The sequence below is a fragment of the Bos indicus x Bos taurus genome, unplaced genomic scaffold (genome assembly GCF_003369695.1).
Source record: "Bos indicus x Bos taurus breed Angus x Brahman F1 hybrid unplaced genomic scaffold, Bos_hybrid_MaternalHap_v2.0 tig00011923_arrow_arrow_obj, whole genome shotgun sequence".
NCBI classification, from domain to species: Eukaryota; Metazoa; Chordata; class Mammalia; order Artiodactyla; family Bovidae; genus Bos; species Bos indicus x Bos taurus.
Window position 1 is genome coordinate 1 of NW_020868002.1, and position 17,981 is coordinate 17,981.

At 39.5% G+C, this 17,981-nt stretch overlaps 1 protein-coding gene across 1 annotated transcript in view; it reads left to right on the plus strand.

Annotated features, from left to right (window-relative positions):
• The first annotated feature begins 1,139 nt into the window (after positions 1-1,139).
• LOC113889391 (multidrug resistance-associated protein 4-like) overlaps positions 1,140-17,981 on the plus strand; it is a 32,966-nt gene continuing 16,124 nt past the window's right edge. The window contains exons 1-2 of the mRNA XM_027536072.1: positions 1,140-1,193; positions 4,903-4,982. Coding sequence (XP_027391873.1) covers positions 4,941-4,982 — 42 coding nt within the window. The 5' untranslated portion in view covers positions 1,140-1,193; positions 4,903-4,940. The remainder of the gene's footprint in view (positions 1,194-4,902; positions 4,983-17,981) is intronic.

Here is a 17,981-nt window from a genome sequence, read left to right on the forward strand (position 1 = left end):
AAAAATGCAGTTTGACACTGTTTCCACTGTTTCCCCATCTATTTCCCATGAAGTGATGGGATCAGATGCCATGATCTTCGTTTCTGAATATTGAGCTTTAGCCAACTTTTTCACTCTCCTCTTTCACTTTCATCAAGAAGCTTTTTAGTTCCTCTTCACTTTCTGCCATAAGGGGTGGTGTCATCTGCATATCTGAGGTTATTGATATTTCTCCTGGCAATCTTGATTCCAGCTTGTGCTTCTTCCAGCCAGCCGTTTCTCATGATGTACTCTGCATAGAACTTAAATAAGCAGGGTGGCAATATACAGCCTTGACGTACTCCTTTTCCTATTTGGAACCAGTCTGTTGTTCCATGTCCAGTTCTAACTGTTGCTTCCTGACCTGCATATAGCTTGCTCAAGAGGCGGGTCAGGTGGTCTGGTATTCCCATCTCTTTCAGAATTTTCCACAGTTTATTGTGATCCACACAGTCAAAGGCTTTGGCATAGTCAATAAAACAGAAATAGATGTTTTCTGGAACTCTCTTGCTTTTTCCATGAACCGGCAGATGTTGGCAATTTGATCTCTGGTTCCTCTGCCTTTTCTACAACCAGCTTGAACATCTGGAGTTCATGGTTCACGTATTGCTGAAGCCTGGCTTGGTGAATTTTGAGCATTACTTAAATTAGCTACTTGTATAATTATCTGTCATAAGTTTTATTAGAACTTGTAATTGAACTAGGCAAGCCTAGAATGAAACTGTAGTTTACACTTATTTTTTTTCCCCTGTGTTATTTCTATTTAATGGAGGAAACAAGTGATTTTTACACTTTTCTTTAGAAATGTAGTTCTTGAAAGCATTAAACTCTTAGAGAATATACTTTATAATATATACGTATATATATATATATAAGTTTTCTATTCTGTATTTATATAGGTAACCCTCTATACAAATTGATTTATAGAATAAATACACAGTATCTTTTAATTAAAAACTGCCTGCCATGCTTTAGCATGGGTTTGGGATCAGACAGAGATCTTGTGCTGAGTGATGTTTCTTTATTTCAGGGTTAATTGTGTCTACTGTCCTTTTTGGCATCACATGGTCCTGTTGATATTCTACATCCTTGTTTATTCTTCACAAACTTTGCACACAAAATGTTGGAGACCATTTTAAGATCTCCAGTATTGTTCTTCAATAGAAATCCAATAGGTAAGTCAGACACCATATTTTTTAGTGAAATATCTTGTTAACACATTAAATGCCTGGTTACATTTTCATATTTGAAAATGGAGATATGCTTTCAAGAAAATCACTGTGTATGTTATTCATTTTCTACAAAAAGCTTCACTGATAATTTTTTCTGCCAAGAATCTGAAATATAGGAGCATATAAGCTTTTATTCCAATTTATACATGTCCTGTAAAAATACATGACTGTTTACCTTGCAGGATGATTTAGAGTCCGTTTTTTATGTGGCATATGAAACACCTAATGGATGATGTAAATGTGTTGAAATGTTTTTGACTAGTTTTTGAAACATTGGCTGTGTTACATAGTGTTAAGCTAACTAGGAAGGACTTCTTCAGAAAATCTCTACTGAAGATAGGCTGTGTGTTTCTTTCTTTCATTGTCCATCCATTCTGGACCTCAGAACTCTGACATGTGCCCTTATTTTGAGTTTTACTTAATGGTAATGTAAGATTAATTAAAAATACAAGATCAGTGAAATATAAACATCCTCTTCAATAAAATCAACCCTCTAGTTTTACAATGGACTTTTGATTACATTTAGGAGGTCTTGTGGTTTATAGCAGGTGGATCCTCAGTGTTGAGTGTCCCTGAAGGTTCACAGTGATTGCTTCCTCCTCCCTGAGGCCTTTACCTGTCTTGCTTCTGAAAGTAGTCTCGTGACCTAGGTTCCTATGAAGAGTTAGTTCACCAGCCTACATGCTCACTCTGTTCATTTGGTTAGACTTGTGCTGAGGCACAGGGTGGCTTTGTTTTTGCAGGTGATAATTGACAGGACCTGTTGAGGCAGGGATGTGACTGGAGAGAGGACAGCAGTAGCCTTGGCCTGGCCATCAACTAGCTGTGTGATCAAGGCCAGAGTAGGTGGATACTACTGGGCAGGCAAATCTCCAGGCAGGATGTTTGTCATGGTTATAAGTATGGACCCTGGAGCCAACTTCCTGGGTTCAATCCTAGTGCTAGTTATTAATAGTGGTAGCCAGTTATAGTTATGTTAATACTTATATGCTAGTTATTTAATTTTTTCTGTGTTTCAATTTTCTTACCTATAAAATGATGATACTGTTCACACACTTAGCAATATCTTGACGTTGTGGGCATTAAGCAGGTTAATACATTCACAGCACTTAGCACAGGGTCAGTGCCTAATGAACCTCAGTGAGGATGATGGCATGGTGTCTGGGAACTTCTCTCCTGTGAAATGGGAATAACCGGTGCCCTTCCTGTTTCACAAGACTGTTGTGAGGATTAAATAAGAGTGTTTAGTGCAGCATCTTGTGCAGATTTATTCAACACATGTTCTTTAGTCCAGGCACTGTGAGGAGCACAGGATGGTAAACTGAAGAGGCCCACAGAATCTCATCTTATAATGAAGCTGGAGTGAGGAAGTGATTGGAAAAGTCTTTGCTATTACAGCTGTGAGGTCACTCTACTTTGCCTGTTAATGTGAAAACTACAGTCATAAATTTGGGAGCATCAAGTGGGGCTGAATTTCTGTTATCACAGTTTCTGAGTGGTTGTGACCACTGTTAACCAGGCTCTTTATGACCTGTAGGTTTCTCCAGATGCTGATTTATTATTCAAGGATTTGGAACCAAGTTTAAATCTTTAAGATCACTAATCCTAGAGCAGCAGGCATAACAGTGTGTGTCTTGTTTCCCCCTCCTGTGTCTATTGTCAGAAATTCATTCCTTCAAGAAAATAGAAGCCCAAATAAGTACTGCAAAGATAGGACCAAAGGTTTAGGGGCATTAGTTATTTACTCTTTTAGCGGTATATTAAATTGAACTCTTCTCTGTGTTTATTTTCAAAAGTAGAATTTTTAACAAATGATTTACGGTGGTCTTTGTTTCTGGTATGTGATGGCATGAAGAGAAAAACCACATATAGTGGTATTACTTGTTACCAAGTTCAAGCTCGCTCTGCTTGTCTCACAATGCCAGTAAGTCTTACAGACAACATGTTAAGGCAAAGAATAATGACTTTATTTGGAAACCTGGCAGACTGAGAAGATGACAGACTGATATCTCAAAATAACCATCTTACTGGGGTCTGGATGCCTGGTTCTTTTACAGAACATAGGGGAGAGGAAGCAAGGAAGTGAAGTCACAAGGCCAGTTATCTTGCACAATAAGAGGGCATTTTTTCTGCAGCCATTCACAGGTGGTGAGAGTCAGATTGTCTCCCTGTGAGCTGATAAAAGCCACTTTAGTTTAACATTCAGGCAGGAGGGCAGGGTTCCCTGACAAAAACAATGTATAGCAATGGTCAAAGAAACAGATCCAGCATAGAGTCAAAATTGGCTCCTCCCTGCTACAGTTCCTTTGGTGTGCCCCTCCCCTGTCTGGGGCCAGCGTCCTGTTCTTTCTTATCCTGAGTCTCCTCAGGGTGCATCACCCTTGCAGGGGTGGCTGCAGAGTCCTGATGGCTGCAGCATCATTTGTTTAATGATGTAACAGGTGACATTTTTAGTTCACACCAGATATTTACCAGAAATTCTCATATTCTATCCTGCAGCCTTAAGGATATACTATTATTGTGGATTCTGAGAAGGGAAGTAAAATCAATGATAAGTGATTCTTGGTCATTTAGTAATATTTTACTTTTCCTGCCTACATCCCTCTGGTCTTCTTAGAAGCTTATTCATAAGTCTGTGCTTGTCACATCTGGTATACCTCTGAAAATAACGGCTTATTACTCAAATAGTAAACTTACAACTTGGAAATGGCCACAAGCCATAATTTCCCAAAATATGAGCTGCTGTGAGCCATCTGGAGGGAAAAAAAAATTGCAGAGAGGTTATAATTATGTTTATTTAAAAAGTATCACTTGGAAAAATTAATCTTGATAATTAAAGCAAAATTGGTGTAACAATTAGGATTAACTTAGGTATTTTGCAACTATTTATTTACCAATTTAGCACTTGGAGTAAGTCTTAGATGGGATGGATCTAAAGGGAGGGAATATTCTCAAATCCACCAACCCTTCCTGTTACTGCCACAAGATTCCCCCATTATTGTAGAAATCAGGACTCAATTTCAATTCCCACCCACTGCCATTTGGTGGTATTTTTGTTTCTCTTTAGGTATCATCCTATTTTGTCTTTCTTTTTACCATTGACATTGGCTTATTTCATATGAATTTATAATATATTTAATTTGTTGTTGTGTTACAACTAAGTCATGTCTGACTCTTTTGTAGTCCCATGGACTGTAGCCTGCCAGGCTCCTCTGTCCATGGGATTTCCCAGGTAAGAATACTGGAGGGGGTTGCCATTTCCAACTCCAGGGGATCTTCCTGACCCAGAAATTGAACCCCTGTCTCTTATGTCTTCTGCACTGGCAGGTGGACTTTTAAAAAAAGAATTATTTATTTGTTTTTAGTTGCATGGGTCTTTGTTGCTGCACATTGTGGTCGCTTTTTCTGTTGCAGAGCTCAGGCTCTAGGCACATGGACTTCAGTAGTTGTGGTGCACAGGCTTAGTTGCTCTATGGCATGTGGAATCTTCCTGCACCAGGGGTCAAACCCATGTCCCCTGCACTGGGGACACTGTATTACCAGAAAAGTAAATACATATACTTCAAAAATATTGTTTTGATTTGTTCATGAATTATTTTTCTTAAAGCTCCTATCTGAGGAAATGAGTAATTTTTGTATCCTATTCTTGCAGGAAGAATTTTAAATCGTTTCTTCAAAGACATTGGGTATATGGATGACTTGCTGCCCCTGATATTTCAAGATTTCATCCAGGTAGTGTACCAGTCCTGCCAGAGTTCTCATAGGGAAGAGCAGAGTACCTGTTTCTCAAGGATTTTTCACAGGGACTGGAGGTGGGCCTTTCACCCTGGTGATGTGTCCTGATATCTTCTGTAAGAGACTGTGTTTTTGAGAGAGAGGTGTGGCTGTGACATGAGTAACCCCTGGGGCAGGAATGGCTACACAATCATGTCAGTGTTCCTCTGAAGTAGCGACATGCTGGGTAAATGGTTCTCCCTCTGCCTTCCAGGTGTCTGGTGTGGATTCCCTTTACTGTGAGCACATTTCATAACAGAGAGACAGTCACCTCTCATGGAAAGATAACCTAGATTAACTAAATTATGCACCGTATTGGGCTTCCCAAGTAGCTCAGTGGTAAAGGATTTACCTGCAAATGCAGGAGATGCAAGAGACATGGGTTCAATTCCTGGGTTGGGAAGATGTCCTGGAGAATGGAATGGCAACCCACTTCAGTATTATTGCCCAGAAGATTCCACAGACAGAGAAGCCTGGCAGGCTATAGTCCATGGGGCTGCAAAGAGTTGGACACAATTGAGCACGAGCATGATGTGTTGTAGTCCCACAGGGGACAAATATCTGCTGCACCATTTTATTTGGATAAAGCCAAATAAAAGATTGGTTAAAAATAAGGTGAAAATAATACTTTAACAAGGACAGTGTTGTTTAGTTGCTAAATTGTGTCCAACTCTTCTGTGACACCATGGACTGCAGCCCACCAGGCTTCTCCATCCATGGGATTACTCAGGGAAGAATCCTGGAGTGGGTTGCCATTTCCTTGTCCAGGGAATATTCCTGACCCAGAGATCAGACTTGTGTCTCCTGAAGTGTAGGCAGATTCTTACCACTGAGCCACCTGAGAAGTCCAACAAGTTTAATAGAGAGAAGCTTTGAAGATATGAAGGCTTTTAAGCCAGTAATTCGATTATGGGATCAAAGTCATCTCAGAAAATGTCTTTTATTTTGTAGACAGTTTTTCTTATCACAGGCTGATTGCTCTGTCCTAAGGTGTCTTATTGCCAAATTCAGACTTAAATTGAAGAAAGTAGGGAAAACCACTAGACCATTCAGGTATGACCTAAATCAAATCCCTTATGATTATACAGTAGAAGTGAGAAATAGATTTAAGGGACTAGATCTGATGGACAGAGTGCCTGATGAACTATGGATGGAGGTTCGTGACATTGTACAGGAGACAGGGATAAAACCATCCCCAAGAAAAAGAAATGCAAAAAAGCAAAATGACTGTCAGAGGAGGCCTTACAAATAGCTGTGAAAAGAAGAGAAGCAGAAAGCAAAGGAGAAAAGGAAAGATATACCCATTTGAATTCAGAGTTCCAAAGAATAGCAAGGAGACATAAGATAGCCTTCCTCAGTGATCAGTACAAAGAAATACAGGAAAACAATAGAATGGGAAAGACTAGAGATCGCTTCAAGAAAATTAGAGCTCTCAAGGGAATATTTCATGCAAAGATGGGCTCAATAAAGGACAGAAATGTTATGGACCTAACAGAAGCAGAAGACATTAAGAAGAGATGGCAAGAATAAACATAACTGTACAAAAAAGATCTTAATGACCCAGATAATTACGATGGTGGTGATCATTCACCTAGAGCCAGACATCCTGGAATGTGAAGTCAAGTGGGCCTTAGAAAGCACCACTACGAACAAAACTAGTGGAGGTGATGGAATTCCAGGTGAACTGTTTCAAATCCTAAAAGATGATGCTGTGAAAGTGCTGCACTGAATATGCCAGCAGTGGCCACAGGACTAGAAAAGGTCAGTTTTTATTCCAATCCCTAAGAAAGTCAATTCCAAAGAATGCACAAACTACCACACAAATGCACTCATCTCACATGCTAGTAAAGTAATGCTCAAAATTTTCCAAGCTAGGTTTCAACAGTACGTGAACCGTGAACTTCCTGATGTTCAAGCTGGTTTTAGAAAAGGCAGAGGAACCAGAGATCAAATTGCCAACATCTGATGGATCACTGAAAAGGCAAGAGTTCCAGAAAAACATCTATTTCTGCTTTATTGACTATGTCAAAGCCTTTGACTGTGTGGATCACAATAAACTGTGGAAAGTTCTGAAAGAGATGGGAACACCAGACCACCTGACCTGCCTCTTGAGAAATCTGTATGCAGGTCAGGAATCAACAGTTAGAACTGGACATGGAACAACAGACTGGTTCCAAATATAAAAGGTACTACGTCCAGGCTGTATATTGTCACCCTGCTTATTTAACTTATATGCAGAGTACATCATGAAAAATGCTGGGCTAGATGAAGCACAAGCTGGAATCAAGATTGCCAGGAGAAATATCAATAACCTCAGATATGCAGATGGCACCACCCTTATGGCAGAAAGTGAAGAAGAACTAAAGAGCCTGTTGATGAAAGTGAAAGAGGAGAGTGAAAAAGTTGGCTTAAAGCTCAACATTCAGAAAACGAAGATCATGGCATCCGGTCCCATCACTTCATGGGAAATAGATGGGGAAACAGTGGAAATGGTGTCAGACTTTGTTTTTTGGAGCTCCAAAATCACTGCAGATGGTGATTGCAGCCATGAAATTAAAAGATACTTACTCCTTGGAAGGAAAGTTATGACCAACCTAGACATCATATTAAAAAGCAGAGACATTACTTTGCCAACAAAGGTCTGTCTAGTCAAGGCTATGGTTTTTCCAGTAGTCATGTGTAGATGTGAGAGTTGGAGTGTAAAGAAAGCTGAGTGCCGAAGAATTGATGCTTTTGAACTGTGGTGTTGGATAAGACTCTTGAGAGTCCCTTGGACTGCAAGGAGATCCAACCAGTCCATCCTAAAGGAAGTCAGTCCTGAATGTTCATTGGAGGGACTGGTGTTGATGCTGAAACTCCAATATTTTGGCCACCTGCTGCAAAGAGCTGACTCCTGGTCCAGGAGGTAGGAGAAGCTTCTAGGAGGTGACCTTTGATCTCGGATGAGAGGGAAAGGCCACTGTGAATGGTGGGGCAAAAGGTGCTGGTTGAAGCCAAATTCCTGTGTGGGACCCAGTCTTTCTCTCTATCACCAGCTGAGGGGAAGGGGCTGGAAGGACCTTTTTCAGCAATGTTAGCATACCTGTGTTCAAACTCATTTTTGATGATTTTGTTTATCCCTGTTGTACTTGATAAACCTTAGAAGATTCTTGATCATTTTTATTTTTATGAGATGGCTTGATGGCATCACCGACTCGTTGGATGTAAGTTTGAGTGAACTCCGGGAATTGGGATGGACACGGAGGCCTGGTGTGCTGCAGTTTATGGGGTTGCAAAGAGTCGGACATGACTGAGTGACTGAACTGAACTGAACTGAAAGTGTTTATTCCATATACTTTCCCTCATCTAATTCCTTCTCATTCCCTTAGATGAAATTTCAGATAATTTATTTAATATTTTGTGATAGTGATGCCAAGTGTGGCTAAGGAAAACCCTGGACTCTGAGTAGTGGTCTACACTGCAGGACAGTCCAGTGTCCTGGAAATCACCCCCTCAGGTGATTTCACTCAGAGACCACATTCCAACAGAGAGACGATCATGAGTTTGTGCACCATCTTGTACACTGACTCTTACAGCTACCAGCCTGTTCAGTCACATTATATAAGTGGTTGGGCAAATTGGATCTGTCCACCATTTCAAAGGATGAAGGAGAGCAGCATAAAAAAGTCAATTTATGTGGTGTGATGCACCTGATAATTATTCATGATGTCAACAGCTTTAAAGTGTGGCAGTGCAGAGCCCCACAGTCTCCCTTTCCAAGCCTCCATCTGAGCTCTCCCTCTTACCATCTCTGCCCCACAAAGCCACACTCTCCTTTCTGTAAAATGGAAAAAATAACATCCACTTCCTAAGTTTGTTGGAAAGATAAAAATGAAATTCATTTTAATATTATTTTTTGCATAACATCTAAATGCATGTTTAGCACTAAGTATCTATTTTTAAAACACCACATGTGTGTTTTAGGTAAGAGGAATAGTCTGATGACAGTGGTATTTGTTGTAGTTCAGTTGCTAAGTCATGTTCAACTCTTTGTGATCCCGTGAACTGCAGCACACCAGGTCTTCCTGTCCCTCACTATCTCTTGGAGTTTGCCCAAGTTCAGTGTCATTGAATCAGTGATGTTATCCAACCATCTCATTCTCTGCTACCCTCTTCTCCTTTTGCCTTTGGCAAAGTGGCATTATGTTGCATTAAAGTTATTATCAGAGACAGTTTCAAGGCCCATAAATATCATCTCATGAATTTGTATCACAGAGATTCCAGGTTTGTAATCCTTGAAGATTTTGATGAATACTTTCTTATATAGACTCACAAAATAAAAATAAGTTGTTTTCAAGATAGACCATTGAGCATTAACTATTTCAGAGTAATGTAATTTTCAAACAATTTGCCGAAGTCCCAAATGACACTGAGTAAGAAGTCTAAATTATCTACAATTCTTGTCATTGAAATCGTCATCTCCAAGGAGTCTTCCTACTGCTAAAACAAGTGAAAATGAAGGTGAGATGTGGAAGTTAGGTTTAGGCATTGTAATTTTCCAAAAAAAAGGTTTAGGACTGCTCTGAGCATGTGAACTTGCACACAGCTGCTCTCAGCAAAATACTGTAATTTATTGAAGAAAACTAAGTTGCAAAACGCTTATTCCCCACACATCCCTCATTCAGGAAAAAAAAAAAAATCAGCAGCTTGGCAGAGCTGAACTAGTCTTCACGTCCTTTCATGGACACAAAGCGCTAATCCTGAGGGCACTTGGGTGACCAATGGCGACCATGGTGGGACCACTAGGAACCGTGTCATTCCCTCCTCAGCACACACAGAATGCACTGACTGCAGTTTTATAAAATGAAGATGCCCAAGAAAAAGAAAATGTGAAGGAGGTGTCCTCAGTCATTTCTTTCCAGAGAGGGGAGTTCAAAACAACAGGCCATTGCGTCTGGATATTGAGAACGAAGCCTGAGACTCGGTGTAATAGGTTATTATGGGTCACTTGCTTTTGCAGCCTTTACTTGTCTCAGCACCACTGACCCTTGCATTTCATTGTGTGGAGATGTCAGGGAAAGTGTGTACAGAGTATTCCAGCCTCTCTCACTGAACAATGACTTTGTCATTTTGAGATCTCTGTGGGTGTTGATCCCTTTCCCAACCCCTTCCTCAAATTCCCCTTGGGGATGTTTATTTTTAATATATATTTAATGCTAGTCCTTTGTGGATATTTTCTTCCTGTCAGTGGCTTGCCATTTATATCCTTAGTGGAGATCAAGGTTTAATTTTGATGAAGTCTAATGTTTACCTTTTTTTTTTCTTTCGTAGTTGATGTTTTTGTATCCTAAGAAATCTTTGCACATCCTTAGGAGTGTGAAGATAATTTTCTGTGTTCTAACTTTTTAGATATTGATGCATCTTGCACTAATCTTTATATGTGAAAGAGTAATTAGTCGTTGAGTTTTATTTTTTCCAATTATTCTGGACATGTTTGCTAAAGACTTTTATGCATTGGATTAAGGAAATCTGCATCTGTATAATTTATTTTGTTCCTCAGTAGTTGCAGGTTATGCCAATATTTTGATCCTTATACCAATACTGCATTCTTAGTTACTGTACATTTTAATAAGAGATGAAACCCATAGTTTAAATTGTCTAACTTTGTGCTTCTTTGTCAAGTTTGCTTTGACCATTCTGGATTCTTTACTTTTATATGTCAGTTTTAGAAATCTTTCCATTTGTTTTTAAATAAAACCCTGAAAATTTTATTAATGTTTCCTTTATAGAATAGAATATTCTATAGAATATTCACGAAGTCTGAGTCTTAACAATGTTGGATCTGCAATTACTAATATTTGTCTCTCTCTGCTTATTTAGGTCTTCTTTAATTTTAGAAATATTTTGTAATTTTTAGTATAGACATATTACACTTCTCTGGTTAAATTTATTCATGCATATTTGTTTTTCATAGTATTATTGGATTTTTTAAAATATTTATTAATTTATTTTGGATGCACTGGGCCTTCTTTGCTATGCATGGGCTTTCTCTAGTTGTCGTGAGTGGGGGTGACTAGTTGCTGTGGGTGAGCTTCTCATTTAGCTTTTCCTATTGCAGAGTATGGGCTCTAGGGCACATGGGTTTCAGTAATTGTGGCACATGGGCTCGGTAGGTGCAGCTGTCTGGTTCTAGAGCCTGGGCTCAGTGACTGTGGCACATGGGCTTAGCTGCTCTGCACATGTGGATTTTTCCCAAACCAGGGATCAATCCCATGTTTCCTGCATTGGCAGGTGGATTCTTAACCAGTTGGACCACTAGGGAAGTCTTGTTTCTGATACCATTATTCACTTGCTTGTTGCTAGTCTATAGAAATATAGTTGATTTATTTGTGAATTAACTTTGCATTGCCTGGAGTCAATAGTGGTATGTTTTTTATTTTTTTTAATTCTATAGGATTCTGTCCATATGCAATCATGTCAGCTGTAAATAATGGCAGTTTTGTATCTTCATTTCCAATATCTATGACCTTTATTTCCTTTTCTTGACTTGTTGTGGCTAGAGTTTCCAGTTAGTGTTAAAGAGAATCAGTTAAATAAGATAATCTTGTATTCTTAGGGCAAAATCTTTCAGTAATTTTTCATTACAAATAATATTAATTGCAATTTTTTAGGTAGGTATCTGTTATAAGTTTGAAAATGTTTCTTTTAATTTCTCAATTGTCAAGAATTTTACTTTTTTTTAAAAAGTGAAGAATAGGTATTGAATTTTAGCAAATATTTCTTCTACATCTCTTCAGCTGGTCATACAATTATTTATCTTTACTCTTTTAATGTGAATTATAGTGATTGGTATTTGAAAGTTAAACTTAACATTCCTGGAAAAGAGTTTACTTAGTCATAATGTAGCATCTTTTTCTGTATTGCTGTATGTAGTTTGTCAAGAATTTCTGGACCTGTTGTTCATGAAGGATATTGGTCTATAATTTGCTTTACTTAAAATATTTTCTCAGCTTTTGTTATCAGAAGTGTCAGTCAGTTCAGTCGCTCAGTCATGTCCGGCTCTTTATGACCCCATGTACTGCAGCATGCCAGACTTCCCTGTCCATCACCAACTCCCGGAGCTTACTCAAACCCATGTCAATCGAGTCAGTGATGCTATCCAACCATCTCATCCTCTGTCATCCCCTTCTCCTCCTGCCTTCAATCTTTCCCAGTATCAGGGTCTTCTCTAATGAGTTAGCGCTTTGCATCAGGTGGCCAAAGTATTGGAGTTTCAGCTTCAACATCAGTCCTTCCAATGAATATTCAGGACTGATTTCCTTTAGGATGGACTGGTTGGATCTCCTTGCAATCCAAGGGACTCTCAAGAGTCTTCTCCAACACCACAGTTCAAAAGCATCAATTCTTATGTATCTTCATGAAAATACATGGGAAATATTTCCATTTTTAATGGTAAGTTTAATGTCAGCTTGACCAGACTACATTTCCTCAGTTATTCAGTCAAAAGGTAATCTGTGTGTTGCTCTGTAGCTATTTTGTAGATGTGACTGAAGTCCATAATTAGTTGACTTTAAGTAGGGACAAAGCCTCCCTGAAATAAAAAGAAATTCTACTTGTAGAGAACAGTATCAGCCCTGCCCAAGGGTTCCAGCCTGTCCTTTGTAACAGGCAACCCTGCATATTTTGGACTTGCCCAGTCAAGTTAGATTGTGGAATATTACCTTTTATATTGCTAGATTCAGTTCATTGGTATGTCGTTTAATATTCCGAGACAGTTTGGTTTGCAATTTTTCTTTCTTTTAATGTCTTTATCTGGTTTTTATATCATGATAATGCTGGATCCTGGAAAAGTACCGGGAAAAGTTTGGTAAAACTTTTCTGCACAGTGTTTTTGTGAAGCCCTCTGGACTTACAGTCTTTTCTTTGAGAAATTTAAAAATTATGTATTCAGGGAATTCCATGGTAGTCCAGTGGTCACGACTTGGTGCTTTCACTGCTGCGGGCCTGAGTTCGATTGCTGGTAGGAAAACTAAGATCCCACAAGCTGCATGGAATGGCCAAAACAATAAAATAAAGTAAAATTTAAAAAAAGAATTAAAATTCTTAATCAATATGCATTTATTATGATTTTCTATATTGTTATGTTTTATATGTCATTTTTTAAGACATTTGTCCTTTACATTAAAATTTAAAAGTTTATCTGCACAGTGTTTATTATAGTCTCTTTGTAATGCTTATGGTATCTTTTGTATTAAAATGAAAGCTGAAGTGTTAGTTCCTCAGTCATGTCCAACTCTTTGTAACCCCATGGACTGTAACCTGTCAGGCTCCTCTGTCCATGGGATTCTCCAGGCAAGAATACTGCTATAGGTTGCTATTCCTTTTCCAGGAGATCTTCCCAACCCAGGGATCAAATGTGGATCTCCCCTATTGCAAGCAGATTCTTTACCATCTGAGCCACTAGGGAAGCCCAATCTTTGGTGTTATCCTCTTTTAATTTGTGTAAATTGTAAATTTTCTCTCTTTCTCTTTTTTTTTTTTTCCTTTTGCATTTTGTAGTGATTTCAAAGAACCACGCTTTGTGTTTGTTGATTTTTCTGCTTAGAAGTTAGTTTTCTTTTTCATTCAGGTCTTTTGTCATTTAGTTGCTTAGTTGTGTCTGATTTTTTGTGACCTCATGGACTGCAGCACGCAAGACTTGCCTGTCCTTCACTATCTCCCAGAGTTTGTTCAAACTCGTGTCCATTGAGTTGATGATGCCATCCAACCATCTCATCCTCAGTCACTCCCTTCTCTTCCTGCCCTCAGTCTTTCCCAGCATCAGGGTCTTTTCCAGTGAGTCAGCGCTTCACATCAGGTGGCCAAAGTATTGGAGCTTCAGCATCCAATCTTTCCAGTGAATAATCACCATTGATTTCCTTTGAGATTGACTGGTTTGATCTCTTTGCTGTACCAGGGACTCTCAAGAGTCTATTTTTTTTTCTATTTTCATTCTTCTACATACTTTAATATGCTGTTTTTTTCTTTTATTTATAAGATGGATTTCAAAACCCTTGATTTTAGCTTTTTTTAAAGACTTTCTTCTTTTTTAAAAATTATTTTAATTTTATTGGAATATGGTTGATTTACAATGTTGTATTTGTTTCAGATGTACAGCAAAGTGATTTAGTTATACATGTACCTATATTCATTCTTTTTTGGGTTCTTTCCTCATATAGGTTATCACAGAATGTTAAATAGATTTCCCTGTGATATACTTTTATAGTGCTCTTCTTTTTAAGGTGTACCATGATAAATTATAAAATAAGAGGACTCCAGTCTTAAATTTTGTAATATCGTTGAACTCTGACAAAAGTGGAAAGGAAACTATTGATCAGTGAGATACACTAAACATGAGGGAAGAGATACACCATGTTTCCCTAAAGCTTCCTATCGTGCTGGTTAGCAAACTGTGAACCAAACCCCACTATTCACTCTTCAGTGGAGTTAGTTATGACTCTAAGTTGGGAGTGAATTGAAGGATATCCAGGTCCCAGAGCTTATGTGGTTGTGAAAAGACCCAAGGCAGTCAAATAAGGGATGAAGAATGTGATTAATATATCCCAAGCAAAGGCCACGTTTAGAAAGGCTTAGTCTTAGGGTTTGTACGTGGGTGTGTACGCTTGTTAGTCACTCAGTTGTGTCCGATTCTTTGCAGTCTCATGGACTAAACTGCCAGCCTCCTCTGTCCATGGAATTCTCCAGGCAAGAATAATGGAGTGGTGTGCCATTCTTTTTTCTAGGGGATCTTCCCAGCCCAGGGATTTTCTGTGAATTTTTCTGAATTATAAAAAATCACCATTTTCTCTCAAGTGAAAGATTTCATCTAAGAATTTTTTATTTGATTATGTGGATTCATAGACTTTGGATAGAATTTCCCAAATGGTGTAGTCCAAATGGGAAATATATAAAAATAATGATTCTCCTTATCTGGGGAATATCAGGACTTGGGTCATTTGCTTCTGGGTCAATATACTTCTTTCTATATACCCATCACTGTCTCTGTTCCATAGTCTGACAGAGGTGCAGAAGCACATGCCGTGGTGATGTGGTCCATCAGATGGGCCTGGAATCCAACCAGGTGGGGGTAACTGTGTGTGTAGCTTGAATTGGGCTTTTTGGCATTTCTGAGAATGTAGGAGAAAGAAATGAGGTTGGCTACAAGGAAGGGATTTATTGTGTGTTTATTGTACACTAGGATCTTTTGTTTCCTTCTTCAGATGTTAACTTCTTGCTTAGATACTATTTTCATCTTCTACAAACTTCTATAAAGGGTTTAAGGTGGCTGGCAATAAAAGATTCACAAGTGTACATAAATATAAAAGTAAAAGTTCTCAGTCATGTCCAACCCTTTGGGACCCCATGGACTGTAGCCTGCTAGGCTCCTCTGTCCATGGGATTTTCCAGGCAGGAATACTGGAGTGGGTTGCCCATCCCTTCTCCAGGGGATCTTCCAAACCCAGGGATCAAACCTGGGTCTTCTGCATTACAGGCAGATTCTTTACCATCTGAGCCACTTGGGAAGCCAATATGTTGTGTGTGTGTGTGTGTGTGTGTGTGTGTGTGTGTGTATGTATGTATAATAAAGCTGTTAGAGGTACCCTCTTTGAATTGCTTTAGAATTTAGGGCCATGAAATCTGAACCTAACTCCAGAGTTTCTGAGAGCATTAGTAATGGGTCTTCAGTGGGTACCTAAGGAAAAAGCATTGGCACAGCTTCCATGGAGCCCTTCATTTTGATCTTACCTCTGCTTCCCAGGCTACGTGCCAGGCTGGGTTAGTCATAAAAGGCCCTCACCTGGGGTGGTTTAGTCACTCAGTCTTGTCTGACTCTTTTGACCTCATGGACTCTAGCATGCCAGGTTCCTCTGTCCATGGGATGTTCCAGGCAAGAATACTGGAGTCAGTTGCCATTTCCTTCTCCAGGGGAACTTTCTGACCCAGGGACCAAACCTGGGTCTCCTGCATAGCAGTCAGATTCTTTAATGACTGATCCACTAGGGAAGCCACCTGGGGAGAGCCAGATTATTGAAACGGATGAATGTTGTTCATCAAATGATGCAAGTCTGCTAAAAACAAGTAATTTGGGTTTTTTTCTTTTACTAATTAACACTTTAGGTGTAGTTTTTTGTTTTTGACAAAAAACAATGACAAGCCAAGTGACCTAAAGGCTAGACATAGAAGGAGCTGGAAGGACCTCTCCCTATGAACATGAAGGTTGTAGCCTGGTAGGATGCACAGTCAAGCCAGTGGCTGAAAGAAATTGTTTTCTGTAGGTCTAATAGGAGGGCGGTCAGACAGCCCTACTTTTCTCCACTTACGATTAGCATTTATTCCTTCAGAACTCCATGCTCTTCACTCTGAGTTTTCTTTTGATACCACAGCAGAGGGGGGGAGAAACAGGAAAAGCACGTGGGTCTCCATCCAGATCATGCAGTTTGGTTTCCAAGGGCTCCTGGCCACAGAGTCACAGTTCTGGTTGTTTGTTCCTCCTGCCTGCAGCTGTGGCTCTGGGATTCTCTGAGTACAAACGGTTCCTCTCTTTCTCCAAGATAAGCAATACCTTCTTGGGAAACTTTAGGACAGCCACTTACCCTCCCAACTTCATCATTTCTTATCTTAAAGAATAGCCAGTGTTAACTCAGACAAGCATCTCAGCCTTCTCATCCCAGCTCCTTTTTTGTCAAAATTTCCATCAACTGTGATTACTGCCTGCAAGTCATTCATGCCATTCTTTATATTTGTTAAACAAGCCTATAAAATCAGTCATGAGTCTTAGAATTGTCTAAAAATATTCAGGTATTCTTCCCTGTGTTTCCCCATCCCCCTGTGCAGATCACCATAGATTTGTATCCACCTGAGATCATAAACTTCAGAGGCCTTGGCCAAGACTGGGTGAATCTGCTAGTCCCTAGTACCTCACCCGACTTTCATAGCAGGCAGACACTAAGTGTTGATTGCATTCTTATTGCCTGATACTGTCCTCCAGAGTATCATCATACTTTTCCTGATAAAGATGGATGCTTAAATCAGCATCAACCAATGATTTCATTTTCTGTTCTACCTGCTGTCTTTCTTAGACCTAGATCATTTCCTAAGAGAAAATCATCTCAGGGGATAATGTGATGATTAAGAGAATGTTCATGGAACTCAGCACAGGGCCTTACACACAGTACACACACTGTAAATGGAATCTGGTGGTGTTATAATAGTTAACCTTTGGAATGGGCATTTAAATACTTAGTATAATGATAGAAAGATGGCTGTATGTTGGGGGCAAGCTTAAATATGACATAATGGCTCATGACATGGGGTTCCCAGCTCTGTGACTTAAGCTTTGCAGTTTCCAGTAAGTTGCTTTTCCTCTCCCTGTGCCTCACTGTCTCCATTTGTAAAATTAGATAATACTTTGACTAGATATGTTACACTGAATTTGTAATTGCTGCTGCTGCTGCTGCTAAGTTGCTTCAGTCGTGTCTGACTCTGTGCAACCCCATAGACGGCAGCCCACCAGGCTCCCCCGTCCCTGGGATTCTCCAGGCAAGAACACTGGAGTGAGTTGCCATTTCCTTCTCCAATGCATGAAAGTGAAAAGTGAAAGTGATTAACTACTTCTTTTTCCCTACATGGATAGCTGAAGCATCTGGATTCCTCATCTGTAATGCTTGCTCACTCCTCTCTCTAGTAACACCTGCTGACTCCTGATAGTTTGAGATGCAGCTCCTACTCTCTGAGCCTCAAATAGTCTCATCTGTTAAAAATAATAATTCCTGCCTCAAAGGGCTACTGAGTGTATCACAAGAGCTGATACCTAGAAAGTTCTTATCAGAGTGTGTGGTGCATGCAATAAACATCATGAGGACCACCTATATTTCTATTTCTTTGGAAGGGAAAGCATTCCCTGCTGTTTCAACAAGTTTCAAGGAAAGGAGTTTAATC